Source organism: Elaeis guineensis, chromosome 10 (assembly GCF_000442705.2).
Source record: "Elaeis guineensis isolate ETL-2024a chromosome 10, EG11, whole genome shotgun sequence".
Taxonomy (NCBI): Eukaryota; Viridiplantae; Streptophyta; class Magnoliopsida; order Arecales; family Arecaceae; genus Elaeis; species Elaeis guineensis.
The window spans coordinates 26,792,158-26,815,769 of NC_026002.2; the positions used below are offsets into that span (position 1 = coordinate 26,792,158).

The 23,612-nt window shown below is 42.0% G+C and overlaps 2 protein-coding genes across 5 annotated transcripts; one reads left to right on the forward strand and one right to left on the reverse strand.

The window, feature by feature from the left end:
- Window positions 1-1,760: 1,760 nt before the first annotated feature.
- Window positions 1,761-7,802, reverse strand: LOC105059951 (uncharacterized). The gene is made up of 3 exons (XM_073244694.1): window positions 6,794-7,802; window positions 5,600-5,683; window positions 1,761-2,074 (listed from the first exon to the last, which is right to left on the reverse strand). Exons 1-2 carry the CDS (start codon window positions 7,718-7,720, stop codon window positions 5,636-5,638), a joined length of 975 nt encoding a protein of 324 aa, XP_073100795.1. The 5' UTR covers window positions 7,721-7,802; the 3' UTR covers window positions 1,761-2,074; window positions 5,600-5,635.
- Window positions 7,803-16,677: 8,875 nt separating this feature from the next.
- LOC105059952 (uncharacterized) lies at window positions 16,678-20,863 on the forward strand. 4 transcript variants are annotated; one of them, XR_012134827.1, is made up of 3 exons: window positions 16,678-18,226; window positions 19,713-20,453; window positions 20,622-20,863. XR_012134827.1 is itself a non-coding variant. In XM_010943493.4 (2 exons), exon 1 carries the CDS (start codon window positions 17,119-17,121, stop codon window positions 18,199-18,201), a length of 1,083 nt encoding a protein of 360 aa, XP_010941795.1. In that variant the 5' UTR covers window positions 16,678-17,118; the 3' UTR covers window positions 18,202-18,226; window positions 20,622-20,863. The 4 variants fall into 4 exon arrangements, 1 of the variants encoding a protein (XP_010941795.1); XR_012134826.1 differs by having other exon boundaries at window positions 16,681-20,251; window positions 20,344-20,453; XR_002166325.3 differs by having other exon boundaries at window positions 16,681-20,010; window positions 20,087-20,453.
- The last annotated feature ends 2,749 nt before the right edge of the window (window positions 20,864-23,612 follow it).

A 23,612-nucleotide genomic window follows, 5' to 3' on the forward strand; every position in this document is an offset into this window, starting at 1 on the left:
ATTGGTACCGGATCTGGACCCAAATACTCGACGAGTCTAGCCTTGAAGTACCAAATCCGAATCCTAATGGATCACGGGTATCTAGATCCGATTTCGAAATCCGAAACTCATATTCAAAGTCTCAAAAAAATACCTAAAAATTATATAATAACCTAAAAAAATATCTAAAAATTATACAATTATGTGATCATACAAATAAAAATATAAAAGTTGCTCAAATTCAACAAGTAAAATTCTAATTAAAGTATCTAAAAAATCAACATTCCAATTATAAAATATTCAATATATTATTCAAATTTTAATAACAACATCACACTGTTCCATCCCAGTTTGTTCCAACATTCCTCACAACTCCAAATCAACTTCCTCTATGCCATGGGATAATAATGAAAGCTTATTCAAAAAAAATATAAAACATTACTTATTGAACATAAAAACAAAAACTACACAAAAAAATGCCCTGGTTAATAAAAATCGTTAGATTGAGAATTCTATTAATTCGGAGGTCCAATCCCTCAAAGCAATCTATTTGATCTATATATTAATTCAACAAGATGAGAAAGATCAGAAAAAAGAAATGTCCAAGAGCCCAGAATAAAGAATTGAAGAGGGGGAGGGGGGGAGGAGGGGGGGGGGAACCCAAGAGGCAGACTGGCTGAGGATGACGAAGGCGAAGCTGTGGTCGGGATTGATGGAGAGCTTGGCATTGATGAAAAGGAGAAGGGCCTGCTTGATGGAGTCAAGACAGGTGATGGGGTGGCCCTTGGGTCCCGATAGCTTCATCTCCATCTGCAACTTCACGTCTACATCCACGTCCATGCAGGGCATTATGTCCTCGCCGTATAATCAGCTCGACGATAGCGAGTACACCCCAACTGACTGCCCACCCTTCATCAAAACCCCAGTTCTCTCTCTCTCTCCCAGATTCGTCTTACTTTTTGGGCTGAGCGTTCAACCTGGTTGTTAGACTTTGTGCGAAGTAGAGATCTCCTCCCAAAGCAAATCTCCTCTATCCACAACTTAGGTGTCGGGTTCGACCACCAACGAACAAATCTCACGACAGAGAGGAAGAGACAGGGCATCCGAAGTGGGAGAGGAAGGAAGGGAGGGAGGCCGTCGGAAGACTGAGAGACTCATAGAGGGAGACAAAGACTGATAGAATTTTAAGGCTTTTTTGCTTTTTGCAAATTTTAGACCGTTGGATCACTGATCTAACAGCTCAATATATATATATATATATATATATATATATATATATATATATATATATATATATATATATATATATATTATTTAAGTCTCAAGTCTATTGAGTCTGGATATTAAATATCCAAATCCTACCCATTTACATGATAGTTTATCAAATCCGGATCCGAATTCAGATAAACGGATCTGATGCTAATACCATATCCGAACCTATCGGATAAATATCTACGAATCTCAGGCCTACACCCGATCCGTTGATAGCTCTACATCCGAGACTAAAATATGACCTCGAATTTCATAATTTTTTCTAAAAAATAAGAATATTTTCACCATACAAAATTTTTAAACAAAAATATAGCGACAAAATTTTTAAACAAAAATATAGCGACGACTACATGGATCAATCGAATAAAATGGTGTGCTCCACATCGAATTTTCTATACTACCCGTGGTGCACAAAGAATTTCTCTTAGACCTTGTCCAGAACAAATGAAACAGCAGCTTTAAGATAAAAACAAGAAGGGAAGAAACTGAAGCAGCAACATCATGCAACATCACGAATGGTAATATTTCTTAATTTTCAGAGAAACGTATTTCTTCACCATATACATAGACCCCAACAAGATGTTTCTCTTTTTAAGTCCAAACCTACCCAGGATTGGTGTCCTCGGCATTGTTGCTCTTCGCCATCCTTCATAAACACAAGTTGAGCTAACTCTTATAATAGAACGTAATTTTCCCTAGACGATTCAAGGCAACAAAATCATAACAGCATTTCCTGGTCTCCTCCTCAGCTCATCCATGGTGCTTCTATCCGCTCTCTAGCATTTTGTCAAAGCAACCAGCCTTCATTTGGAACATTAATGCACTGAAAAGGGTTGCAATATGAAAAACTGTGAGTGACTAAGATTATTACCACGGAATGGAGGTGCTGGGATAATTGAAAATTAAGTCTAATAGAGATAATTAAATCATAAAAACATATAGCTGCAAATATGGCAATACCTAGCTAATAGTAGCATCAATCAAGCTATCATGATGTCATAGGCAGGAAAGTTCAACTGGCATGTAACTAGCCAATGCGTATGTGCATATAAAAACTCTTGACTTGTGAATGGAACCCCTACTCGGGATTTTGAGCTCACAAGATAACCCAATACCATAGATAATGGGCATAGTTAAATAAGTGCACTTAAGCCTAACAGTGGTGGACTTGGTCCATTTCATGTTGGACTTGGTTTTGAACCTCAATGTACAAGCAAACATGCATAATCGTATTTAGTGTATAATGATAACTACAAAGGTATATCCAATGCATATGTGATATATAACACCTCGACTTGTGAGTGGAGCCCCTAGTCAGGATTGAGCTCACAAGATAACCCAATACCATAAGAAATGGGCATAGTTAAAATAAGTGAACCTAAAGTCAAACAGTGGTGGACTTGGTCCATTTCACGTTGGACTTGGTTTCGAACCTAATTGTACAAGCAAACATGCATAATCGTATTTAAAGTATAAAGATCACTCCGAAAGTATATACAAAAAAACTCATTGTATCATTAAATACTTTTCTTCTAATAAGCATTTATAACATCAAATTCAGCCCTTCACCAATCACCAATCTCACAAGAAAAACAGTAAGAGGCCCCATCCTAAATATTTATCAATATATTTATGACCACTGTATCTACACGAAAGCTTATGCATTATAAACGAATATCAACTGCTGAACTGGAAAGAGGAATAGGGCCCTAGGGGCGAGACCAAGGATAAATATTGCGAACATATGCAAATGATAATGACTCAAACTAGCACTTGGTGTAAATTTGGTACTCAATAATTCTTGTCAATTGACCAGAAAAAAGGGTACCTGATCAATTAAATAGAGCATGTAGATAACTAGCTCCCAAATGTGATAGCGATAATGCCAAATTTTGGAACCGTGTTATGTGAGGTTACTCTCTTTTTTTTTTCCCCAAAAAACACTTATGTAAGGTTTACTTGAAACCTTGTCTTGTCTAGAATGCATGAACATGCACAACACTGGCACATCCCCTTATGTTTACCAATAACTACCGTCACAACCAGATGAAACAATGATATGAAGGATGCAATGGATAATCACAGGAGAAATGCAAGAATACCTCCACAAACATGAAATGGGTCCAGAAACAGCACAATCATAAAGATGAGATGACAAATACCAGAAACATTTCAGCCCATAGTAAACAGTGACTTCTCCAGAAAGAACCCTGCTTCTATGTTCCGTTGCTTATAAAAACATTAACAAACTAATGAAGAATGATAACCAAAAGGATCTCAATGAAGCTGACACAATCAATGACAGAATGTCTTGCCAATATGACACGAATGAAAATGCATTACATGACTATATGCATAGCAATGCTCCTCCAAAATCATGCCAAACCAAAAAAATATTTCAACACCATTTTGAGTTGGAAGGCAACATGAAACTCCTTCCCATCTACATTTTATCCACAAACAGTGTACATGTGGGATCCAAATCAACAACAACAACCACAACAATGTTAACACCAGTGAGTATGCTGGCCCTGGGTTTCCCTTTGCTACAACTGGCAAATAATCAAAGGGTTTGGTGTAAACTCACAAACTTACAGGATACCAAAACCAGATAGAGAAGACCGTGATTCTAAAAGATCAGAACTTGCAGGGATTGAGTTTTCTCTTATATTTAGCCATTGAGTATCAAATATCTAAGAGAGAAAAAATCCTTTCAATTAAGCCAACATTTGACTAAATGTTATGCAAATCCAATGCAAACTCTCAAAAACAAAATGTCAGAATTACTTCCAAGCACAAAACACTGACAGAGGCACTGCAAGTTGAAATCAACACTTTATGATGCACAACCCAAGCTCCGCTCATCTATATTCTATCAGTGTGCACACACACCCACATGCACATACACACTGAGAAAGCAAAAAAACAAACAAACAGAAAAGGAGATAGACTTTTCTGCTGTTCTTGCAAAACCTACAATACTGAGGACTTAAGATGTGCAGCAGATATGATTCAAGGTTTCTTTTAGTTATGAAAGCAGCCAGTAGCAGCCATAATACCCCAACAGAAGGATCATAAAGACTCCAGGTTAAAATGTTGTATAAGGCAATTAACAGTATCATAGCAATAAGTATCTAAAAGTTAACACCTGTTCAAGAATGTCATTCTCTATGGCTGGTTAAAAGCCATAAATAATATAAAAATCAAGGGCACTTGGTCACGATACAGTTAAATATTTTAACAAATAAAATTTAGAAAAATATTAATTAATGCTAACTATGCATATATAAACAATGCATATGGTAATACTTAGAGATATTAGTTTTCATGACTACCAATGTGCAAACATCTGTAAACTTGGAAATGACATCAAGTATCAAGCATAATATGGAGGAATGATGTTGCTGCTGCATCACAAAGAATAAAATGACAAAGAAGACAGAATAAGATGAATAACAAGTGGTCATTTTTTGAATTTCTATCTAATTGTTTGAGAAAATAAGATAAAATGATGAAAGGAGGGAGAAGAAGTGAGAAAAAGAGATTTTTTTTTTTTTGGGGGTAGGGGGGGGGGGGGGGGGCTGAATTTCTATCTAATTGTTTGAGAAAATAAGATAAAATGATGAAAGGAGGGAGAAGAAGTGAGAAAAAGAGATTTTTTTTTTTTTGGGGGTAGGGGGGGGGGGGGGGGGGGCGGGGGTTGCCCTGTATTAAGAGACCAGGAATACATCTTGTAGGAGATTCAGCTTCTAATTTCATCAAGGTGATCCTTTTCAGGTCTAAAACACAACTCCCCAAGCAATTTCCCGAAATCAAGGATTTATTCTAATTGATGCCCAACCAACCCAACACAGAGCGTGCCTATTTTTTTTTTTTTTTTTGCATTTACAGTATTTGCAATGCATAATTCTCTCCCCAAAAAAGTCAACGGATTTCACTAGCTGCATGACATATGTTTTACATTATTTTGCTTCCATCTATCTCAATTCCCACTTTTCATATTGACAATGTAATTCATTGGAAGAGAACTCATTTCTGGCTGTTAACCAACCATTAATTTGTCACTAAATTGATGTCCTTTTATGATTCCCTATGATAGTTTGGAGAAAAGAACTTCTACAAAATTTTGAAGTTGAACAAATTAGAATGTCTATAACATAATATTTGAACTATAACAATGGCATGCAAGATTGCATGGATGGACCAACCAAATATTGAAAATCTGCTGCTAAAGCAAACAATTATTTGGATACAAGAACAGAAAACCGAACATTATAAAGAATGTCTGAACAAATGAAACATCAAAAGTAACCATTCATGTAGAAATTGGGGGACTAAAAGAAGATACCAGATTGAGATAAAAGGACTTCAACAGACACAAATCTCATTCCATCCCTGCTAACTTGTTTCGCAATAATGAATTTCGATTTTCCTGCCAAATATGCACAAAAGAAAAGGATGATTGCTAAGGAGAAGTCACCTCGATCACACTAGAAATAATCTTTAATCATGTTTTAATCCATACAAGATACAAAGAACAGTGTCACAGTCAAAACAAAAAATAGTCTGCATTTACCTATCATGATTTTAATCTACATATATATTTTAGCCAAAATTCATAAAGATTCTTTGTTATCAATCGAAGATTTGATTGCCATCAAATATTCAGCCTTAACCAAGAAGATACGAATGATGATGGCACAGTCAAAGTGAAAGAAAATACTCCACTAGTAACCATTCTTGATTTTAATCTATATATCTTTCGTAAAGGTTTTCCGTTACCCAATCAAAGAAGCACTGACATCAAGTAGCCAGCCATGAGCAAAAACTATCTTGTCTACACAAAGCTGCTTTTGTGAATCAAGATGTGATCCACCAAATTTTAGAAAGTTTTGTCAACAGCTCTCAACCCAACATCAGCCCTCCATGCGTTTGTTATGAGTTCCTAACTGGGGTAACTTTGGGAGACAAAAATATTTGTCATGCAAACAAGGCAACATAACAGCAAATAGTGAAATCTACCATGCTAGTTATACACTTTAAGCTCATGCAACCAAGAAAAAACCCTATATTCCTTTAGACTCGGAAAGATGCAAAACCAAAAATAAAGAGGCAAGATTTGATATGGGAACTGCATAAATTTCTAATAAACAAATAAAACATGCCAACAAACCAAATTCAGATTCAGTCGACCTTAATAAGTCATTTAGTAAAATTAAATTTAAAAAAAAATAAAAATCTAAAACCATGAGCTACCAAGTATGCTTCTCTTACAGACACAGCATCCCCCTAATCCAACAAAGCATGAGTGATTTATAGAACTCCTAAGCACTTAAGAGAATGTACGGATATTTACGGTGGTGTGAATGAATTACTTTCAACACAATAAAATAATATATATCAATTCATAGTAGATCAAGGACTTGCGAAAGAAGTACTTTGAATAAAAATTACACAAAGTTCAATTTATTCAATATTGTAGGTACAGAGATCTGTAATAAAAAAGCACAAGGCATTTAGGCGAGAGAGAGAGAGAGCTCACCTGCTCGAGAACCCTAGCTGAGCTCTTCTCCACGAGCCTCGCCAAGCCCTCCACCTTGAGCAGCATCTTCGTATACAAGTCCTCCAACTCGGAGGTGTACTCTGCCGCCCCTGGCCCCACCAGCAGCTCCAATCTCGCCAGCCCGAATCCCTCCGCAGAGGACTCCAAAAGCCGCAGCTCCCTCTCCGCCTCCCGGAGGCTCTCCCCTTTCTTGCTTCCCCTCTCCCTCTCCCCTTCCTCGACGCCCTTCGACCAGCACGGCATCCACGGGAACGCCGACTCCGGCGAGAAGGAACTATACTGCCCCCGGAAGGCAGGGCCTACATTGATGACGTCCAGCGATCTCGGCTCGAGGACGCCGCTGCCGCCGGCCGTCGATCGGAACACGAAGGCCCGGTACTCGTGGGTGTGGACCGCATGGTTCGGAGATGACGAGGAGGAAAGGAGGAGGAAGATGCAGGGCTTCGGAGGGAGATCGGGATGGGGAGAGCCGGGGCGTTCGTCTAGGGTTAGTATTGGGGATTTGTAGAGGGAGAGGGAGACGGCGAACTCGCGCATGGAGGGCCGGACGGGGGAGCGGCGGCGTCCAGAGAACCATCCGAGGAGGGAGCAGCCGGGGGGTCGGTGGTCGGCCGCGGCGAAGGCGCGGCGGAAGGCGGGTAGGTCGAGGCGGCCGAGGGCGTTGTATAAACCCATGGGGGAGCCGGAGCAGAAGATGCCGGTGACCGTGGCGGAAAGGGGGGACGAGCTGGCGGCGGAGGCGGCGGAAGAGGGGTCGTCGTCGTGGAGATCGGGAGGAGGAAGGCGGGTGACGTGGCCGAAGAGGAGACCGTCGACATCGCCAGGAGAGGAGGTGAAGCGATGGATGATGGAGGCCAGGGTGGGGCCAGAGATGGAGATCTTCTCGACGGGGGTATCGTCAGCCATGGCGATCGCAGAGAGAGAGTGAGAGAGAGATTTTGAGGGTGCTGGGGTGGCGAGGGGCGTAATTGGGGAAGGGCAGTTTTGGGTCTGAACGATTTGAGTAGGGTTTTAAAACTCGCTGACACGAGTCAAGTCTCGTCCGATTGCTGTTGGATTAGTCAAAGTTCTGCTCAAAAATCAATGGAGTTATTCTTTGCACAGCCAGACACTGTCCCATCTTAATACATCAGGGATATTTAATATCTATAATTTTATTTTTTTATTTAAAATTTTAAATAAAAAATAATTTTTTTAAAAATAATTATAATATTCAATCATCATATTATAATATATTATAATTAAATTATAATTTTTTTTAAAAAATTATAAAGAGAGAAGGATATTTTTATTATTGAAAATTTATAAAATTTTTAAATGATAAAAATATTTTTTTCTTCTTTATGACATCCTGTAGTCAAATTATCACTTACTATTGTATAGGAAGTGATAATTTAACTACAGTAATATAGCTACAAGATATCATAATTTTTTTAAAAGAAGTAGAGTATTTTCATAATTAAAAATTTTAAACGTAAAAATATAACTGCATGTATTAAATGTACTTTGAAAATAGTGGTTATGTGGTCTACTCAGATGGGACGGTATATTTTTGCTGCACAAAGACTTTCTCAAATCAATGGGTCAATCTAAAATCAATTGCACTATTTACGGATCAAATTATTCAGAGTTTTTGATGGTCAACTAATTGAGGGTAAGCCTTAACATAATAACAAATTTACTCCATCATAATCCAAGTTTTATAAGATTCAAAACATGAAAACCTCTGATCCTTACAGGATTTCGTAGTTGCGAGAGCCTATTAGTGAATCTATTTAGTATTTTGGGTTGGAAAGGTCACCCTCACTACCCATATTTACTTTTCTTGAGCACTACTAATATGATACTGTTGGTGCGAGAATCCATCTGGTGTCGGAATGCTAGAGTAGACAATGAAGCAAGCCTCCGAGGGGTGTGACCGGCACAAAAAATCTTGATCGGATGTTGCTCCGGTGAGGACTTTCTGATGCTCAAGTTAGAACTCTCATTCAACAAATGGAGGAGGTGAGAGGCAGAATGATGGCGTAGCTTTTTTAGGATCCTTTTTGAGCCTCCTTTATAGGCGGAGGGCTGGAGCTTTAGTTGGCAGGATTGTTGGCACAATTCTGCTCGATCAGGGTGCCATTCACACATGGTGGTGAGACTATTATTCGAGATTCTTGAGATGTGGTGATTATGGTTGCCTTATTAGTTTCGTGATGTCGTCGTCTAGCAGGCACTTGAATTTTGAATTGGGCTGCCAATTGGGTGTCACTGAGATAAGGATTGGTCGGCGACGACCAAGAATCAGTTGCCTTATTTTGCATTTGGGTGGGGAAGTCATAGGCCACAGGACTACTCAAAAGAGAGAGATCAGTCAGCCCGTTCGGCTAGCGATCATCTTCTGGTCAGACTGATCTGGCCATTTAGGCATACCATCGATTCATCGGCCTAGGCCATAGGAATCGGCTAATGAGGAGATATCAACGATGATGCACAAAGATCGTCGAGTGATAGTCGGATAGCTTCTGTCTGCTCGGGATAGGAAGCATCAATCAGACGATCGACGAGGAGTAGCTTGGCAGGAGTTATGGCCGACTATAAGTCGACAAAGGCTTCAATGAGCAGGCTCGCTATGCTTGGACCTCTTGGGTCTTTTCATATCATCGGCCCAGGCAGAATTTTTTCAAACACATGCCCCCTACTCACGAGTCTGACTTTATTCGGACGAAAGGAGTATATCTGTTCCTTTATGTCGAGAAAGTGAAAAGACTTTTCAGTTGATGGGATACGCTCGGCTTTTGGGCCAGAAATGAGGCAGCTTGACGTATGCCATCATGGTTGAATTAAATGGGCATTATTTTGAAATCTTCTTTTTGAATCATGGCATCGATTTATCCAACTAGCGGCAACAGCTAACCGAGTAGGAAGATGCCACGTGTGCCATATGCTGCAAGTTGTTGGGCAGAAAATGATATGATATCTAAAGATTATCTTCTTCTGACTATAAATAGAGGAAGCGCCCATCTTGACCTTTTTGACTGCTATCAGGTCCTTCCATTTTTCTTCTTTCTTTTTAGCCTTTGCTGTAGCTTCTCGAAACAAGTTTTCCTTTTGCATCTATGGGGCGGTTCCTCGGAGGTGTTGTTGAAGGTTCCAGCCATTTCATTCCTCTGCTTTCTCCTTTTGTTCTTAAGTGAGTTTTCTTGGTGCCCCTTTCTCGCCTATCTATTTTTCCATCCTTCCTTTCTTTTTCTAGTCTGCCTTCTAACCTCTTTGTCTGAGAATGGCTGATCAGAGTGAGGTTGGGCCAGTGCCTATTATTCCATATTGAATTTGAATGACTTGAGCTAGATATGAGTGTGGTATGGAATTCTCTCTGACTTCGATCTGGAACTCCCTAAGGTAAGTGATCGTGTAGACAATCCTCCTTCCGGTCGGCTTTATGTATATGAGAAAGTGCTCCGAGTAGGTTTAAGATTTTCTATTCATCCTTGATATTTTTCATTTTTACAGCCTTTCCTTTGTGCGATTGTTCCAAACTCCTTTAGATTTGTAGTGAATTTCATGGTTATCTGTGTTATGACTAATGTTTAGCCATCTGTCTCTCTTTTTCGTTCTTTCTTCACCATCAAGAAGCATCCATATGCTAAGGACTGATAGTACTTTTCTTTTTAAAAGACATTTTCTCCTCTGATAAAGGGTGCTCCTATCTCCGTAAATGGGTGGAAGGGATGATTTTTATTGGTGTTTAGCTCTTTGATGGAGAATTAGAACTTGTCGAGTTAAAGTCGGTCAGAGGCTTCAGTGTTCAAGATCCCAAAATTAGGGACCGAGGAAGAGGGTTGTTTTAAGATCCTTTGGGATTTCAAAGCTCCCTCAACCGAGTGTTGTCCGATAGATCCCTTTTTAATGCTGGGCTCAGTCAGATTGATCCTAGAGGTGAGTACTACAGTCATCCATCTTTTATGTTTTCTTATTTTATGTATTTGACAAAGTTTGATTGTTTGTAGAGATGAGGCTTGAGGATATTGCCAAGATGAAGTGGAACCTTCTTAAGAAGAGGAAGGCTCCAGCATTTGAAGGTGCCTCTAAGAAGCCAGTGGTCCGTCGAGAAAAGATCATGGATAAGCATGTTTTACTTGATTGCTGGCCTTTAAGGACCTCTATGACCAGATCTTTGCTGTTTCCTGACGTCCACAATCTGAAAAAATTGCTCCAACAATTGGTATCAGAGCACGAATTGTGTGGAGAAAGAAGGAGATTCCAGAAGTTAAAAATCTTCAAAGACTGAAACTTCAGCAATGACCCTGTCAAGATATTTCTCAAATTTCTTGGAGTTTTGTTGTATTTTTGGTTTGGATCCAACCATGGGAAGCAACATGAAGGTTGATTTTGAAAAGTTTGATGGGAAAAAAAATTTTTTCATGTGAAAAGTTTGGATAGAAGATCTTTTGATTCAAGTAGATCTGGATCTGACATTGGAGGAGAACCTGAAGGGATGACAGATCATTAGTGAATGTCCTTAGAGAAGAAGGCTTATTCTGTGATTAGAGGATGTTTGATGAATGCGGTGCTCTATTCAGTATTAGAGGAGAAGATCCCAAAAGATTTATGGTCAAAATTGTACACCATGTATATAAAAAAAAAATATGTACAACAAGCTGATGTTGAAGAAGAGACTGTACAATATTCGGATGCAGAAAGGGAGAGACATCTTGGATCACATCCAAAAATTCGACTAGGTGTACAATGAGTTGCTGAACATCAGGGTGAAGATGGAGGAGGAAGATAAGTCATTGCTACTACTATGCTCGCTGCCTCCTTCTTATGATCCATTGGTGATAATGTTGCTCTACGGTAAGGAGACCCTGGAGTATGAAGATATGGTCTCGGTATTGCGGTCAAATGAACAGTGGGAGAAGTTAACCGAGGAAGGTGGTCCCTAAGAAGGCTTAGCCATGGGGGAGAGATCAAGAAGAGAAAGGAAAAGAGGTAAGTTAAGGGAACGATCAAAATCTCGAAAGAGCAGAAATAAGAAGGAAGCCAGGTGCTATAAGTGCAACGACATCGGGCATTTTAAACGAGATTGTCCGCAGTGGAAGAACAATAAGGGAGATAAGGGAGGATGTAATGCGCTGAGTATGATGGTTGATGGTGAGATGGAGGATGATTTCTTGATGGTATCAGATGGTCACAGGCAAAATACAGATGTATGGATCCTGAATTCAGCCTGTTCGCATCACTACACTCCAAATCGATCTTGATTCGCTACATACACTAGAACGGATGAAGGGAGCGTGACACTTGAAGATGATCACCCGTATCGAGTTGCTAGTATTGAGAGCATTCGGGTGAGGATGCTTGATAGGATGGTGCAAACTCTCACTAATGTGAATCACGTTCCTGATCTGAAGAAGAATCTTGTGTCACTTGGTTATCTGGAGCAAAGCAGCTACAGCTTCAGCAGTCGTGTCAAGAGTGGGGTGTTGAACATTTCAAATGGAGTTTGATAGTGATGAGAGGTAAGAGGATGGAGAATAACCTCCACAGGATGAAAAAATCTGTGATGACTGAAGAATCTGACACAGCAGCAGCGCAAGACCAGTAGGGGACTCACCGGTTGTGGCACTACCACCTAAGCCACATGAGAGATTGTGGGATGAAGGAGTTGAGCAAGTATGGTCTGATTTCAGATCTAGATGGAGGTATCTCAGAGATATGTGAGCCATGCTAGATGAAAAAGCAGAGGAGAGTGCAGTTTGCCAGCAGTGAAGCCCACAGTGAAGTCCCACCGAAACTAGTTTACACTGATGTGTGGGGACCGACCCCAATTTCAGTCAGAAATGGGGTGAGATACTTCTTGACCTTCATAGATACTTCCTCAAGAAAGGTATGAGTCTACTTTATAGAGAAAAAATAAAAAATTTTCATCAAATTCAAGATGTGGAAAGCTGAGGTGGAGAAGCAGATACTTCAAGCTCCGACCTTGAAGTATTTGCGGTCCAACAATAGCGGGGATTACACTAGCAAGGAGTTTCATATTTTTTGTAAAGAGTGCGGCATCAAAAGATACTTCTCGATGAGAGAGACTCCTCAGCAAAATAAAGTGACCGAGAGGATGAACAGAACCCTTATAAAAAAGGCACGGTGCATGAGGTTGCAGGTAGGACTTCCTAAGACGTTTTGGATTGATACAGTGGATGTAGCCTGTTATTTGATGAATCGATCACCTCACACTAAGTTAGATGGTGGTATTTCAGAAGAGAAATGGTCTGAAAGGAAGATTGGGCTAAGCCATCTAAGGGTGTTTGGGTGCATGACATTTGTGCACATCAGTGCTGGTGAGTGAAGCAAATTGGATGCCAGATCATGGAAGATGGTGTTTTTGAGATATCCGTGAGGAGTTAAGGGATACCGACTATGGGATCCCTTGGAGAAGCAGGTTGTCATTAATAAGGATATCACCTTTGATGAAAATTCAGTTCTCCAAAGGCGAGATGGCATGAAGGAGCAGTAGAGGTCCAGCAGAGCAGTGCTGGACAACTAACATCTTATTCTATTTTGCTACTTACAGGTGCATCGAGAGGGTTTGGTATTCAGGTGGAGCACTCTCCAAAGGTATCTCCATAGGTGGAGAGAGCTCGGATGGATGAAAGAGGCCAGGGGTCCAGCAGGAGTAAACTGGATCTAGGATGGATATCGGAGTTGCACTGCACAAGCCCAAAAGAAACGTCAGGCAATTAGAACGATATAGCTTCGAAGAGACGGTGTCATGTGCCCTGGTGACAGAGAATGGGGATCCCTACACCTACGAGGAGGCTATGGAGAGCTAGGACAGAGAGAGATGGGTTCAAGCAATGTCTGAGGAGATGCAGTCTCTCCATAAGAATGAGACGTGGCGATTGGTGCAATTGCCACAAGAGAAGAAACCCATTAGTTGCAAGTGGGTTTACCAATACAAAGAGGGGCCTTTGGAGCAGGGAGGTATAAGGTACAAGGCGAGGCTAGTGGCCAAGGGATATTCCCTGAAGGAAGGCATCGACTTCAGCGAGATTTTCTCTCTTGTCGTCAGGCATACTTCCATCAAGGTGCTGCTGAGCATTGTAGTAGCTCAGGATTTGGAGCTAGAGCAGATGGATGTCAAGATGGTGTTTCTCCATGGGCATCTGAAGGAGAGCATCTACATGGAGCAGCCACCTAGGTTCCTAGAGCCAAGAGTAGAAGGAAAGGTTTGTTTGTTGCAGAAATCACTGTATAGGCTGAAGCAGTCGTCGAGGTAATGGTACAAGCGGTTTGATTTTTATGTGAGGGCATCGGACTTTCTAGGTACAAGTATGACTCTTGTGTTTATGTTAAATCTTTGGAGGATGGGTCAAGGGTATTTTTACTCCTGTATGTAGATGACATGCTTATAGCATGTAAGAGTAGGAAGGTTGTACAGGAACTGAAGGCAGTCTTGTCTCAGGAGTTTGAGATGGAGGATTTGGGGCTTGCGAGGAAGATTTTAGGCATGAAAATCTTCAGAGATCGAGCCAAGAAGGTGCTGTATTTATCTCAAGGAGGTTAGATCAGGAAGGTCTTGGAAAGGTTTGGAATGAAGGAAGTGAAATCGACGGAGCTGCCACTCGGCGGACACTTTAGACTCTCGAAGATGATGTCACTACAGACTGAGGTGGAGGCTCAGAAGATGGAGAGAGTGCCATATGCTTCTAGTGTGGGGAGCCTTATATATGCCATGGTGTGTTGTAGGCCAGATATCGCCCACGCAGTGAGCCAGGTCAGCAGGTTCATGGCGCAGCCTGGCAAGAAGCACTGACGAGCACTGAAAGAGATTTTCAGGTACTTGGCAGGTACTGTTGGAGTCGGTATCTACTACGGACAACGAGGAGGTGCTGAGAGATTCTCCAACATATCCAAGGAGGCTCAAGGGTTGATAGGAGGGTTCATGGATGCGGACTTCGGTGGAGACGTGGACACCCGACGGTCGATGATAGATTTTGTATTTAGCCTGTTTGGATGTTTCGTTTCATGAAGATTATGCTTGCAACTCATCACGACCTTATCCATAACTGAGGTGGAGTACATTGACATTATGAAGGCAGCGAAGGAGGCCCTATAATTGAAGGCCTTGGCATTGAAGATACGTGTATTTGAAGTCGGCATGAAACTCGAGGTGGTGGAGGACTGCCGGTGGCAGGCCGGCGGAGCGGTGGTGGTGCGATCGCAGGCGGCGGGACACGGCCTGGCATGCGGCAGCACACGGGTTGGGCATGCGCAGGGTGCGGCCCAGCAGGCAGGCCCGACCCAGGCGCAGGCACGCGAGGCGCAACTCGGGCCCAGGCGCACGGTGTGAGCACAACCCAGGCCCACTCACGGGCTGGCCCAGCCCAGCGCGCCATGCTGGGAGCCCAGATCCTGATCCACTGTGGATCGGGCGGTCCACGGTGGATCGTGTGGACTGCGTGTGCATTTCTCATGCATTTTGCATGATCTATGGCACTATTTTGTGGACTGACGCGCGATCAAAGGGCTCTAAGATATTATGGTATTGATCCGACGGTTCAGAAACTTAATTAGCTTTGATTAGGAGTTCTAAACATAATCTAACACGAGCTTTTTAGCCTATAAAAGGCCCTGATCAAGTGAAACAGGGGTGTAGTTTTGGTTTTCGCCGCCTGTGAGCACCCATGAACAGTGTTTCTCGCATACGGCTCTATCAGCCGCAGGAAAGCAGAGAAGCCGTGAAGGAGGTGACGTGTGAACGCCGTAGAGAGAAGAAGTAAGACTCCTGAACAGCGGACAGCGATCGCTTCAGAGATTCAGAGGGTCTTTTAAGAGAGAGAGTTCTTGTGAGGAAAACTTTCTGTGAGAAAAAAATTAGGTGTACGAGGGTTGAGGGTGAGATCTCCTCTTGTAAATTTTTTTTTTTATAGTAAAGTTTGCATGTTCCGTGGAGGCAAGCTCTTTTGTGGCTGATCTACGTATTTTGATTATTTTTGTTTCATTTTTTTTTCTGCTGCATCGCGCAGTATCGAAAAGATCTTGAAAGGTGGTGTTCTGATCAGACATCCATCCAACAGTTTGCTCTACTTTCAACATACAATGCTGTTACTTAACAAGTAATTCTATTTGCAAATAATAAAAAAATATATTTTTTTAAAAACAATACTTTCAAAACAAACCATGAATGTAATAAACCACAAACAAAATGAACCATACAATACCAACTAAAGCAGCAGATATTGCTTTATCCATAATGCTGATTCATCAGGTTAAAAAAGAAGAAGAAGAAGAAGATTGTCGTGACTCAACACTGCAATACCAATCGAAGTAGGAAGATTCACGACCGAACGCTCCATGCGAGAGGAATGGTGGGGCAACGGTGCCTTCGCAGGGAGGCTACGGCGTGGAGACGCCGCAAGTACAAGAACATAGCCGATGACGATCTTGAGGTGGAAAACGGCCGAATGCATCAGGCGAGAGGAGGGAATAGCGATGCTGTCGACATGGGGACATTGTTGATATGTGGATCTTGCAGGTGAGAGGAGGGGGATGGCGAAGAGAGGAGGCCTCGAAAGAAAGGGTAACTCCTGCCCATGAGAGGAGGGGGCGATCGGTGTTGCCCTTGTAGAAAGGCTGTGGCACGAGAAGGGAATAGATGAGGGCTCGAGAGTCAAAGACATCCAGATGTGGTGGGAGAGATGAGGGTTTGGCGATGCTGTAGGTGCAAGGAGGCCGTCGGCATGAAAATACTTGGGGTGCGCGGTGAAGGGAAATGGAAACGAGGGGATCAAAGTCACACACAAAAAAAAAAAAAAATAGTAATAATAAATTTTAAGGGTTTACCTGCGGTTGGTAACCTGTTAGGATGGAAATTCTTGAACCTCAAATAATCAATCGTCGGGATGCCCCCTAATCTTCATTAAAATATATTTAAGGAGTACCGTAGCACAACCCTAAAAAAAAAAAAAAACTGTCTCCGATCTGCAGCTCCACCCTCGCCGCATCTGCGCTCGAACGCCTCTTCGGGCTCCGCAGCTCCGCCCTTGCTGAACTTCAGCCGCGACTCCGCTCTTAGCCCCATTCTTTACGGCGGATCTGTGAGAACTTGTTCAAGAGAAGCTCGCAGCTGGGATCTGGAAGCGGCTCTTCCCGGTGCGCGGCGACTGGCGGGTGGCCTAGGGCGAGGACGCGGGGTCGCGGCCGACAGCGGGAACCTTCCTCGCCGACCTCTCTAGCCACATCGACGCCGCTCTCTCCACCATCTGCCGGCTCGCTCCGGAAACCGAAAGGGAACTGAAACGAGAGAGAGAAAGAGAGAGATGAGGGAAGAAGAGGAGCTGCTGCGGTGCCAAATTCAGGAATGGTACCCCATCTTCAAACCTTATTCCATCCGCACCCTCTTCCACCCCCTCCCCGACTCCTTCCTCCGTTACCTCCTCTGCCTCCCGCTCAACCCTTCCTCCCCTGACGGCGACGACGATGCCCCGCCCCCTTTTCTCCTTCCCGTCTGCGCCTCCGGCCGCGACCCTCTCCCCCGCCCCACCGCTCACATCGACCCCGTCTCCCTCCTCGATTCCGAGAATTCCTTCTCTTCCTCCGACGACGAGGACGCGGGCGAGTCCTCCACCACCGCCGCTCCGTCATTCCCGGAGCTGGAGGCGGCGGTGGAGCGGTCGATCGCGGCCCTCGGTGGGGCCGCCTTCCCCAAGCTGAACTGGAGCGCCCCCAAGGACGCCACCTGGATCTCCGCCGACGGCACCCTCCGCTGCACCTCCTTCGCGGACGTCGCCCTCCTCCTCCACTCCTCCGACGCCATCGCCCACGACCTCTCCCACGCCCTACCTTCCTGCCGCGACAACGAGCGATCCTCCACGACAACCTTCTACCTGGCCCTCCGCAAGTGGTACCCATCTCTCCGCCCGGAGATGGAGTTCCGGTGCTTCACCCGCCACCGCCGCCTCGTCGGCATCTCCCAGCGCGAGGTCACCGGCTTCTATCCGGTGCTTCTCGATCGCCGCCACGAGATCCAGCCCCTCATCGAGGTCTTCTTCGCCGAGGTCGTCAAGCCGAGATTCGGATCGGAGGACTACACGTTCGACGTCTACGTGACCGGAGACGGGCGGGTGAAGCTGCTGGACTTCAATCCCTGGGGGTCCTTCACGTTGCCGCTTCTCTTCAGCTGGGAGGAGTTAGAGGGCGAGGGTTTTGGTGGGGAGGAAGGCCGGGCGGTGGACTTTAGGATCGTGGAGAGCCGGTGCGGGGTGAGGCCGGGGCTGAAGACCGCCGTGCCCTTCGATTACTTGGATACAGCGGAGGGTAGCGGCTGGGATCAGTTCTTGAAGAAGGCGGATGAGGAGCTCAGGAGGCAGACCCAGACCACTTCCGCCCCCGATGCTGACTGAATGCCTACTGGTAGAAAAAAAAAAGGTGAAGGACTCCTCATGCTCTTTGATCTAAGGTCCGTCAGTCTTCAAAAAAAGTCCTTGTTTTTGCTTGTAATTGTTGTTTAGCAATGGGTTTTGAAGGCAATTATGGAGTTTCAGTTGTAGTTCCAGTTAATGATCCGAGTGTTGGTTCATGTCATACTGCTGAAAAGATTACCGACAAAGTATAGAAGTATACATATCATGTGTTTGCTTGTATTGCTCGGTAACAACCCATACTTTTGCATCATTGTGACGCACTATGATGCGGGTTAGCTTGATGTTGCCAAACTGAAATTAAATTCAGCCAAACCAATCCACACTACATTATTTCATTCCGGTAGTTTGGTTTTGCATCTTTTCTTCAAGCCTTTTTGCAAGCAAAAAGCATTAGATGTTTCAAATTGGAAGTAGACAGAGCCTTGATGCAGAGAGTTAAGCATGTCTTATGATGAATTTTCTTCCTAAAGAACAAGCAAACATTATTGGTCTAGTATGATAGTGGATAATAATTAATAAAGATAGATCCTTGGATTTTATAAACAAATCAATCTTTTACATAAAATTCTGTATGAATTGGAGGGACTCTGCATGACATGGTCCCTTTGTATTAGTCAAAGTCTCTTAGAGCTAGTTTATGATGCTTTGCAATTTTGACTTAAGCATCAGCTTTGTTTGGGATTGTTTAGGTGAAGATAATGCTAATCTACACCTTGTGGGCAACCTTTGTTAATTGATGTATCACATATATTCAGGTTTTGTCTATTAGCAGCACACATGTTTAGTTGGAGCAATGATGCTTGATATCTCTTAAACTGCCAAACTTGGTTTATATATGTTCAGGACATGTGTACCCGTCAGTGTGAAGATCCTAATAACCAATCACACTTCTTCCTTGGCCACATACCTTAATTACTGATAATAAAATAATTGTAAAGTGAGCACAAGAATATAGCCTAAAAAAGTGAAAAATTCGAGGTGACAATCTTTATGTTTCGCTTATTAAAGCATAGATTCAGCGTATTCAAAACAGTTTCTTTAAAATATCAACTCTGTTCATGCACAGTGTGTAATGGGCTGCATGGTGTTTAAGAAATAAAATGTCGAAAGATTTTTGCTCATGCACATATTTTATAGGTTCATGAATTTTTAGAAAACAAAAGCTTTGATGATTTGGGTTTATGTATTTGTGGTATGTGCTTTGTGGTGGTTGATTTTATTTAGGAAGGAACCGCTGGATAACTCTGCTTAATGGAAATGTTTTATTATCTATAATGCATTCCATTAGAGCAAATAAAATTTTAGTTAATTTGGTTTGCTGTCTTGCCATATGTGCAGTAATGGATTGAATGCTTTTCCGGAATATTATTTTGGCAATTTCGTTCTTGTGTAATTTTGGCTCATGGGTGATCTTTGTTCCTGCGCATCATTGTTTTTAATAAGATTTTAGGAAACAATGTCTTTGCAGATGTTTTTTCTTGTACTTGCAGGATGCTCTGTAATGTTTGCATGTTGTTCTTGGAAGCCAAACCCTTGGCGATTGGGGATCCCATACGTGTACTTGAAACTCCCATGACTAGTAAACAAAATATATGACAGATACGCTGCTGTCCTCCTTATCTATCTTTGAGTTCCATCTCTATATAAGTATATGAAGGAGGGAAACGAATTCTCGCAGATCCCACTTCTTACCACCTCTCAATCAACAAGAATGACAGTACCTCATGTGGAGGAGAGTGTCTCCCACATATCTCCATCTCATGACTAGACAAAAGAATAAAATTTCATGTAAGCCCTTGCACCTTTGCTCCTTTATGCAAGCAGTGCTGCCCAGGATCTATATGCATCTCTTCACATGTTGCAGATGGTTTCCTTGGAAAAGTGTTCACCAACTGAGACACAAATATCCCCTACTTCAAAGGGTCCTCCTTGTCTCCTCCTACCTTCTTTTTTCAAATTTTATCTACTCTTCTTCCACCATTGCTGGGTAAGCTGGGATCAAGCGAATTAGTCAAGCTCCAAAACCAAGGTAATTTGATCCCCCAAGTACCATACAAACGCACCCCTTCAGCCATTGCCTTCCCTTTCTGCCTTTCTAAGATTAAACCCCGAGTGCCTCAGGAAGCCCAGAGGAATTGACACCACAGTTGAGAGAGCTCGCTTGCACTTCCAGGTTTCATGGTATCTTCTGACTGAATCATCGAGACCCGGTAATCTAGAGAGTCTCTGAGGTTAGTCTTTTGTTTATTCTTATTTCTCCTTCTGATTCTCATGAAGTAATCCAAACATGCTTGAATTTGAAGTCTATAGAATGTTGTTGGTATCTGTCATATTCAATTCTTACTGACAACATATCTTTCCTTGCAGTGATGAGTGATTTTCTATTTCTTCTTTTCCAGGATCAATTCATCCGTGTGGTTGGCAATTGGATCCTTGGAAATGTTCAGGAGTGGAAGCAAGTAGGAGCTTTGCAAGCAAAATCTAGAAAAGCTGATACAAGTCATTGTCTTGTTATGAAAATGGGATTGTGAAGGCTAGCCTTGTATGGTTTCTGAGTTACTTATATTCCTCAAAATTCCGAACGTTTGCTCTGTGTTTTTAGAACATATGATGGAAAAAATGAATCTTGTGTGCATGGTTATGAATATTTGTAATTGCTTTTTTATGTTAACCGGGAAAAATGCACGGCAAAAAATATATTGTTGAAAATTGCATGTTTCCAAAAAATTGTGGAAAATAATTGGTCTGCTGATCAATCTACGAACAAGAGTACATACTAGGAATATTGCTCTAGTTGATTCTTTGTACGGCAAGTGATCTCATGGTCTAATGTAGATTAGGGACTTCGACCACATAATTAAAACTAAAATTATAATCTCAGATTGACGATAATCAATTGTTTGACTGCTACTTGTAGCTTGTCTTGGATTCCCGAGCCTTTTTGACAAAAGAAGACTGATCGAGCAATTCTAGGTTTTGAAACTCTTGCAAGCTTTGTAAGTCTTGTGATTTTGTGGCAAGCTCATCTTATGCCTACTTGGCTGAAGCAACGGTTCAGCAGATATATCTAAGTAATATCAGGTAGATAGACTATCATAGAATCAAATCGATCCTTCCACTTTATAGCCAACCATTTAGGTGATGGAGAAGGCTTAGACCTTACTGAGGGAAGTCTTTTATAGTGCATACCGGTAGTCTCACAAATCAGAAGAAGGATCAGAATAATTAAAATTAACCTTTCCAATGTCAAAAATCCTTTATGATATGCATTAATTCAGAGGAGTCACTTAGATCCACTTAAAAATGGATAATCTCAGTTGTCGCTAGTGTAGTTGAATATGTAAATATTCCTTGTTTGATGTTTCTTGTTTTCTTCTCATCATGCCTGCTCTTGCCTGTTATAGGCTGACAGACTCAAACTCCAAGAACCCACATACATGGTCTTCAAACCTGCTATTGGCTTTGCCATTACAACAACTGTCTTCAAAATCTGTGGTATCATGGATTACAGGCATCCCACTCATGTAGTAATCATTTGATTACATATTAACTAATCAAACTAGCAACTAAAGCAAGCTAAGTGTGCTCATTATTCAATGAGTTGCACAGCAAGTAATTAATTAGCAAGCACTTACCGTACATCATATCATAATATTAGGCAAACACCAAATAAACTAAGAATTGGTACTCTAGTTTTCCGAGCTGTATTTGTCAGCTAATCTTGTATTAGAAAAACGGCACAGATGGGCTCATGTTTTTATAAAAAAATTTCCGACTTGCCAGCACAGGACAAGTAGAGGATATCCATTTGGTGCAGAGAGACAGGATGCTTTGTTGAATGGCCAGTCCAGTTAGAATTATTAACTTGTTTGATAAAGAGAAGTCAATTCGAATTTAGAGACTCTTGGTCCAAGCATTGCTCATAACATTAAGTTTTGATCCATCTGGGGCAGTAAAGACGCATTTTTCTAAAATGACTTGAGTAGCGTCTGGAGGATTACTGTATTCAAGTTTTTCAGAAAGGATGGTCAGTAACCTGGTTTCCTCAGAGTTACCTGAGGTTTTATTTATTAGATGATATCAATCTCTTCTTTCCCTCATTTTTTGTTTCTCTGTAAACAGATATACAAGCAAGAAAGCCACCATCTAAATAAAAACTTGAAATCTCTCCATATTGCGTGCACTTACAAGCGGGATGCCGGCAAAACAAACCAAACCCTGTTCTCAAAAATGATACCTGAATCAGTAAACCCAAACCCCGGTAGTCATAAATGATAGCGAACTTTTTCTCCTTCTAAGAAGAAGTCATGTCATATCCTCTCATTTCTGAAGAAATGGGACTTGTTGGGGGAAATTAAAAAAAAAAAAAGAACTACTAATATTTTGCCTTCTGAATCCTTCCTTGCAGTTCTTTTCTGTCAAGGCTTACATCTTTTTCAGATATGCCGGCTTTTATGGGTGCAATGACCATGTTCTTTTTCGTTTTTGGCTGTACTAATTTCTTTTCCTATCCTTTGTGGCATTAATACTGCTTAAAACTGGATGACAATTCATCTTACAGGATGACCCAACTAGTATGTTACATGAATAGGATCTACATGCATGCATGCATCTTGATGTCTTATTGCCACATGATCTGAATAAACAAATAAATAATTTCTATTTTAAAATCTCTTCAGTATCTTCTCTAGAATTTAACTTGTCATAAGATAAGTAGCTGCCCGAGAAAAATATATATATATCAAGATGGGCTTCCAAGGCTACGGGCTCATCCGCTCATGAGTGTGGAAAGTGAGAAGGGAGGCTGGTATAGGAATCTTAGACGGGGGAGCGCGACAGATCCGGCGACCCTTCTGCCGCCCTGCTCTCTTCTAATCTTTCCTTCCCAGGACTCTTCACTGGTTTCATTTCATTCATCATGCCAGCTAACAACGCCACACAAAAAAAATGTGCAAGTGCTTCACAGCTCCATGCATGCAAGTATAAAGACTTCATTAGTCCTCCCCATTTGGATCTTAGCTCATAAGGAGCAATATATGAGGTGAGAGTTTTATTCCATGCATTGAGAATTCACACAACATCCCTCTAAGGAGTTGCTTCTCTTCTTCCTGCTTCCACTTGGTCTATTCTCCTTGCTTGTCAGCCCTTCCTGTATGGCCTTGCTGAGGAGCGAACTGTAGAAGGCTCTCAAACCTGTTCACTCTATGGGAATGTACATGGAGGAGGGCCCTCCATTCAAGGGTTGGATCCTTCCTCGCTCCAGTTATTCAGCTACTGAATCTAGAATGCATTCATGGAGTCCTGATTTGCTGAGAAACAAAATTATGTGGCCAAATTTGATAAAATATTTGACAGCCAATCAAGTAATGCATATTTAACATCATGATTGT

Bases quoted from the DNA above. Each gene is read 5' to 3' on its own strand.
- LOC105059952 (XM_010943493.4), top strand. From the start codon at position 17,119: ATGAGGGAAGAAGAGGAGCTGCTGCGGTGCCAAATTCAGGAATGGTAC.
- LOC105059951 (XM_073244694.1), bottom strand. From the start codon at position 7,720: ATGGCTGACGATACCCCCGTCGAGAAGATCTCCATCTCTGGCCCCACC. The intron at 5,684-6,793 runs GTGAGCTCTCTC...CATATTTGGCAG, and splicing joins CAGCTAGGGTTCTCGAGCAG to GAAAATCGAAATTCATTATT.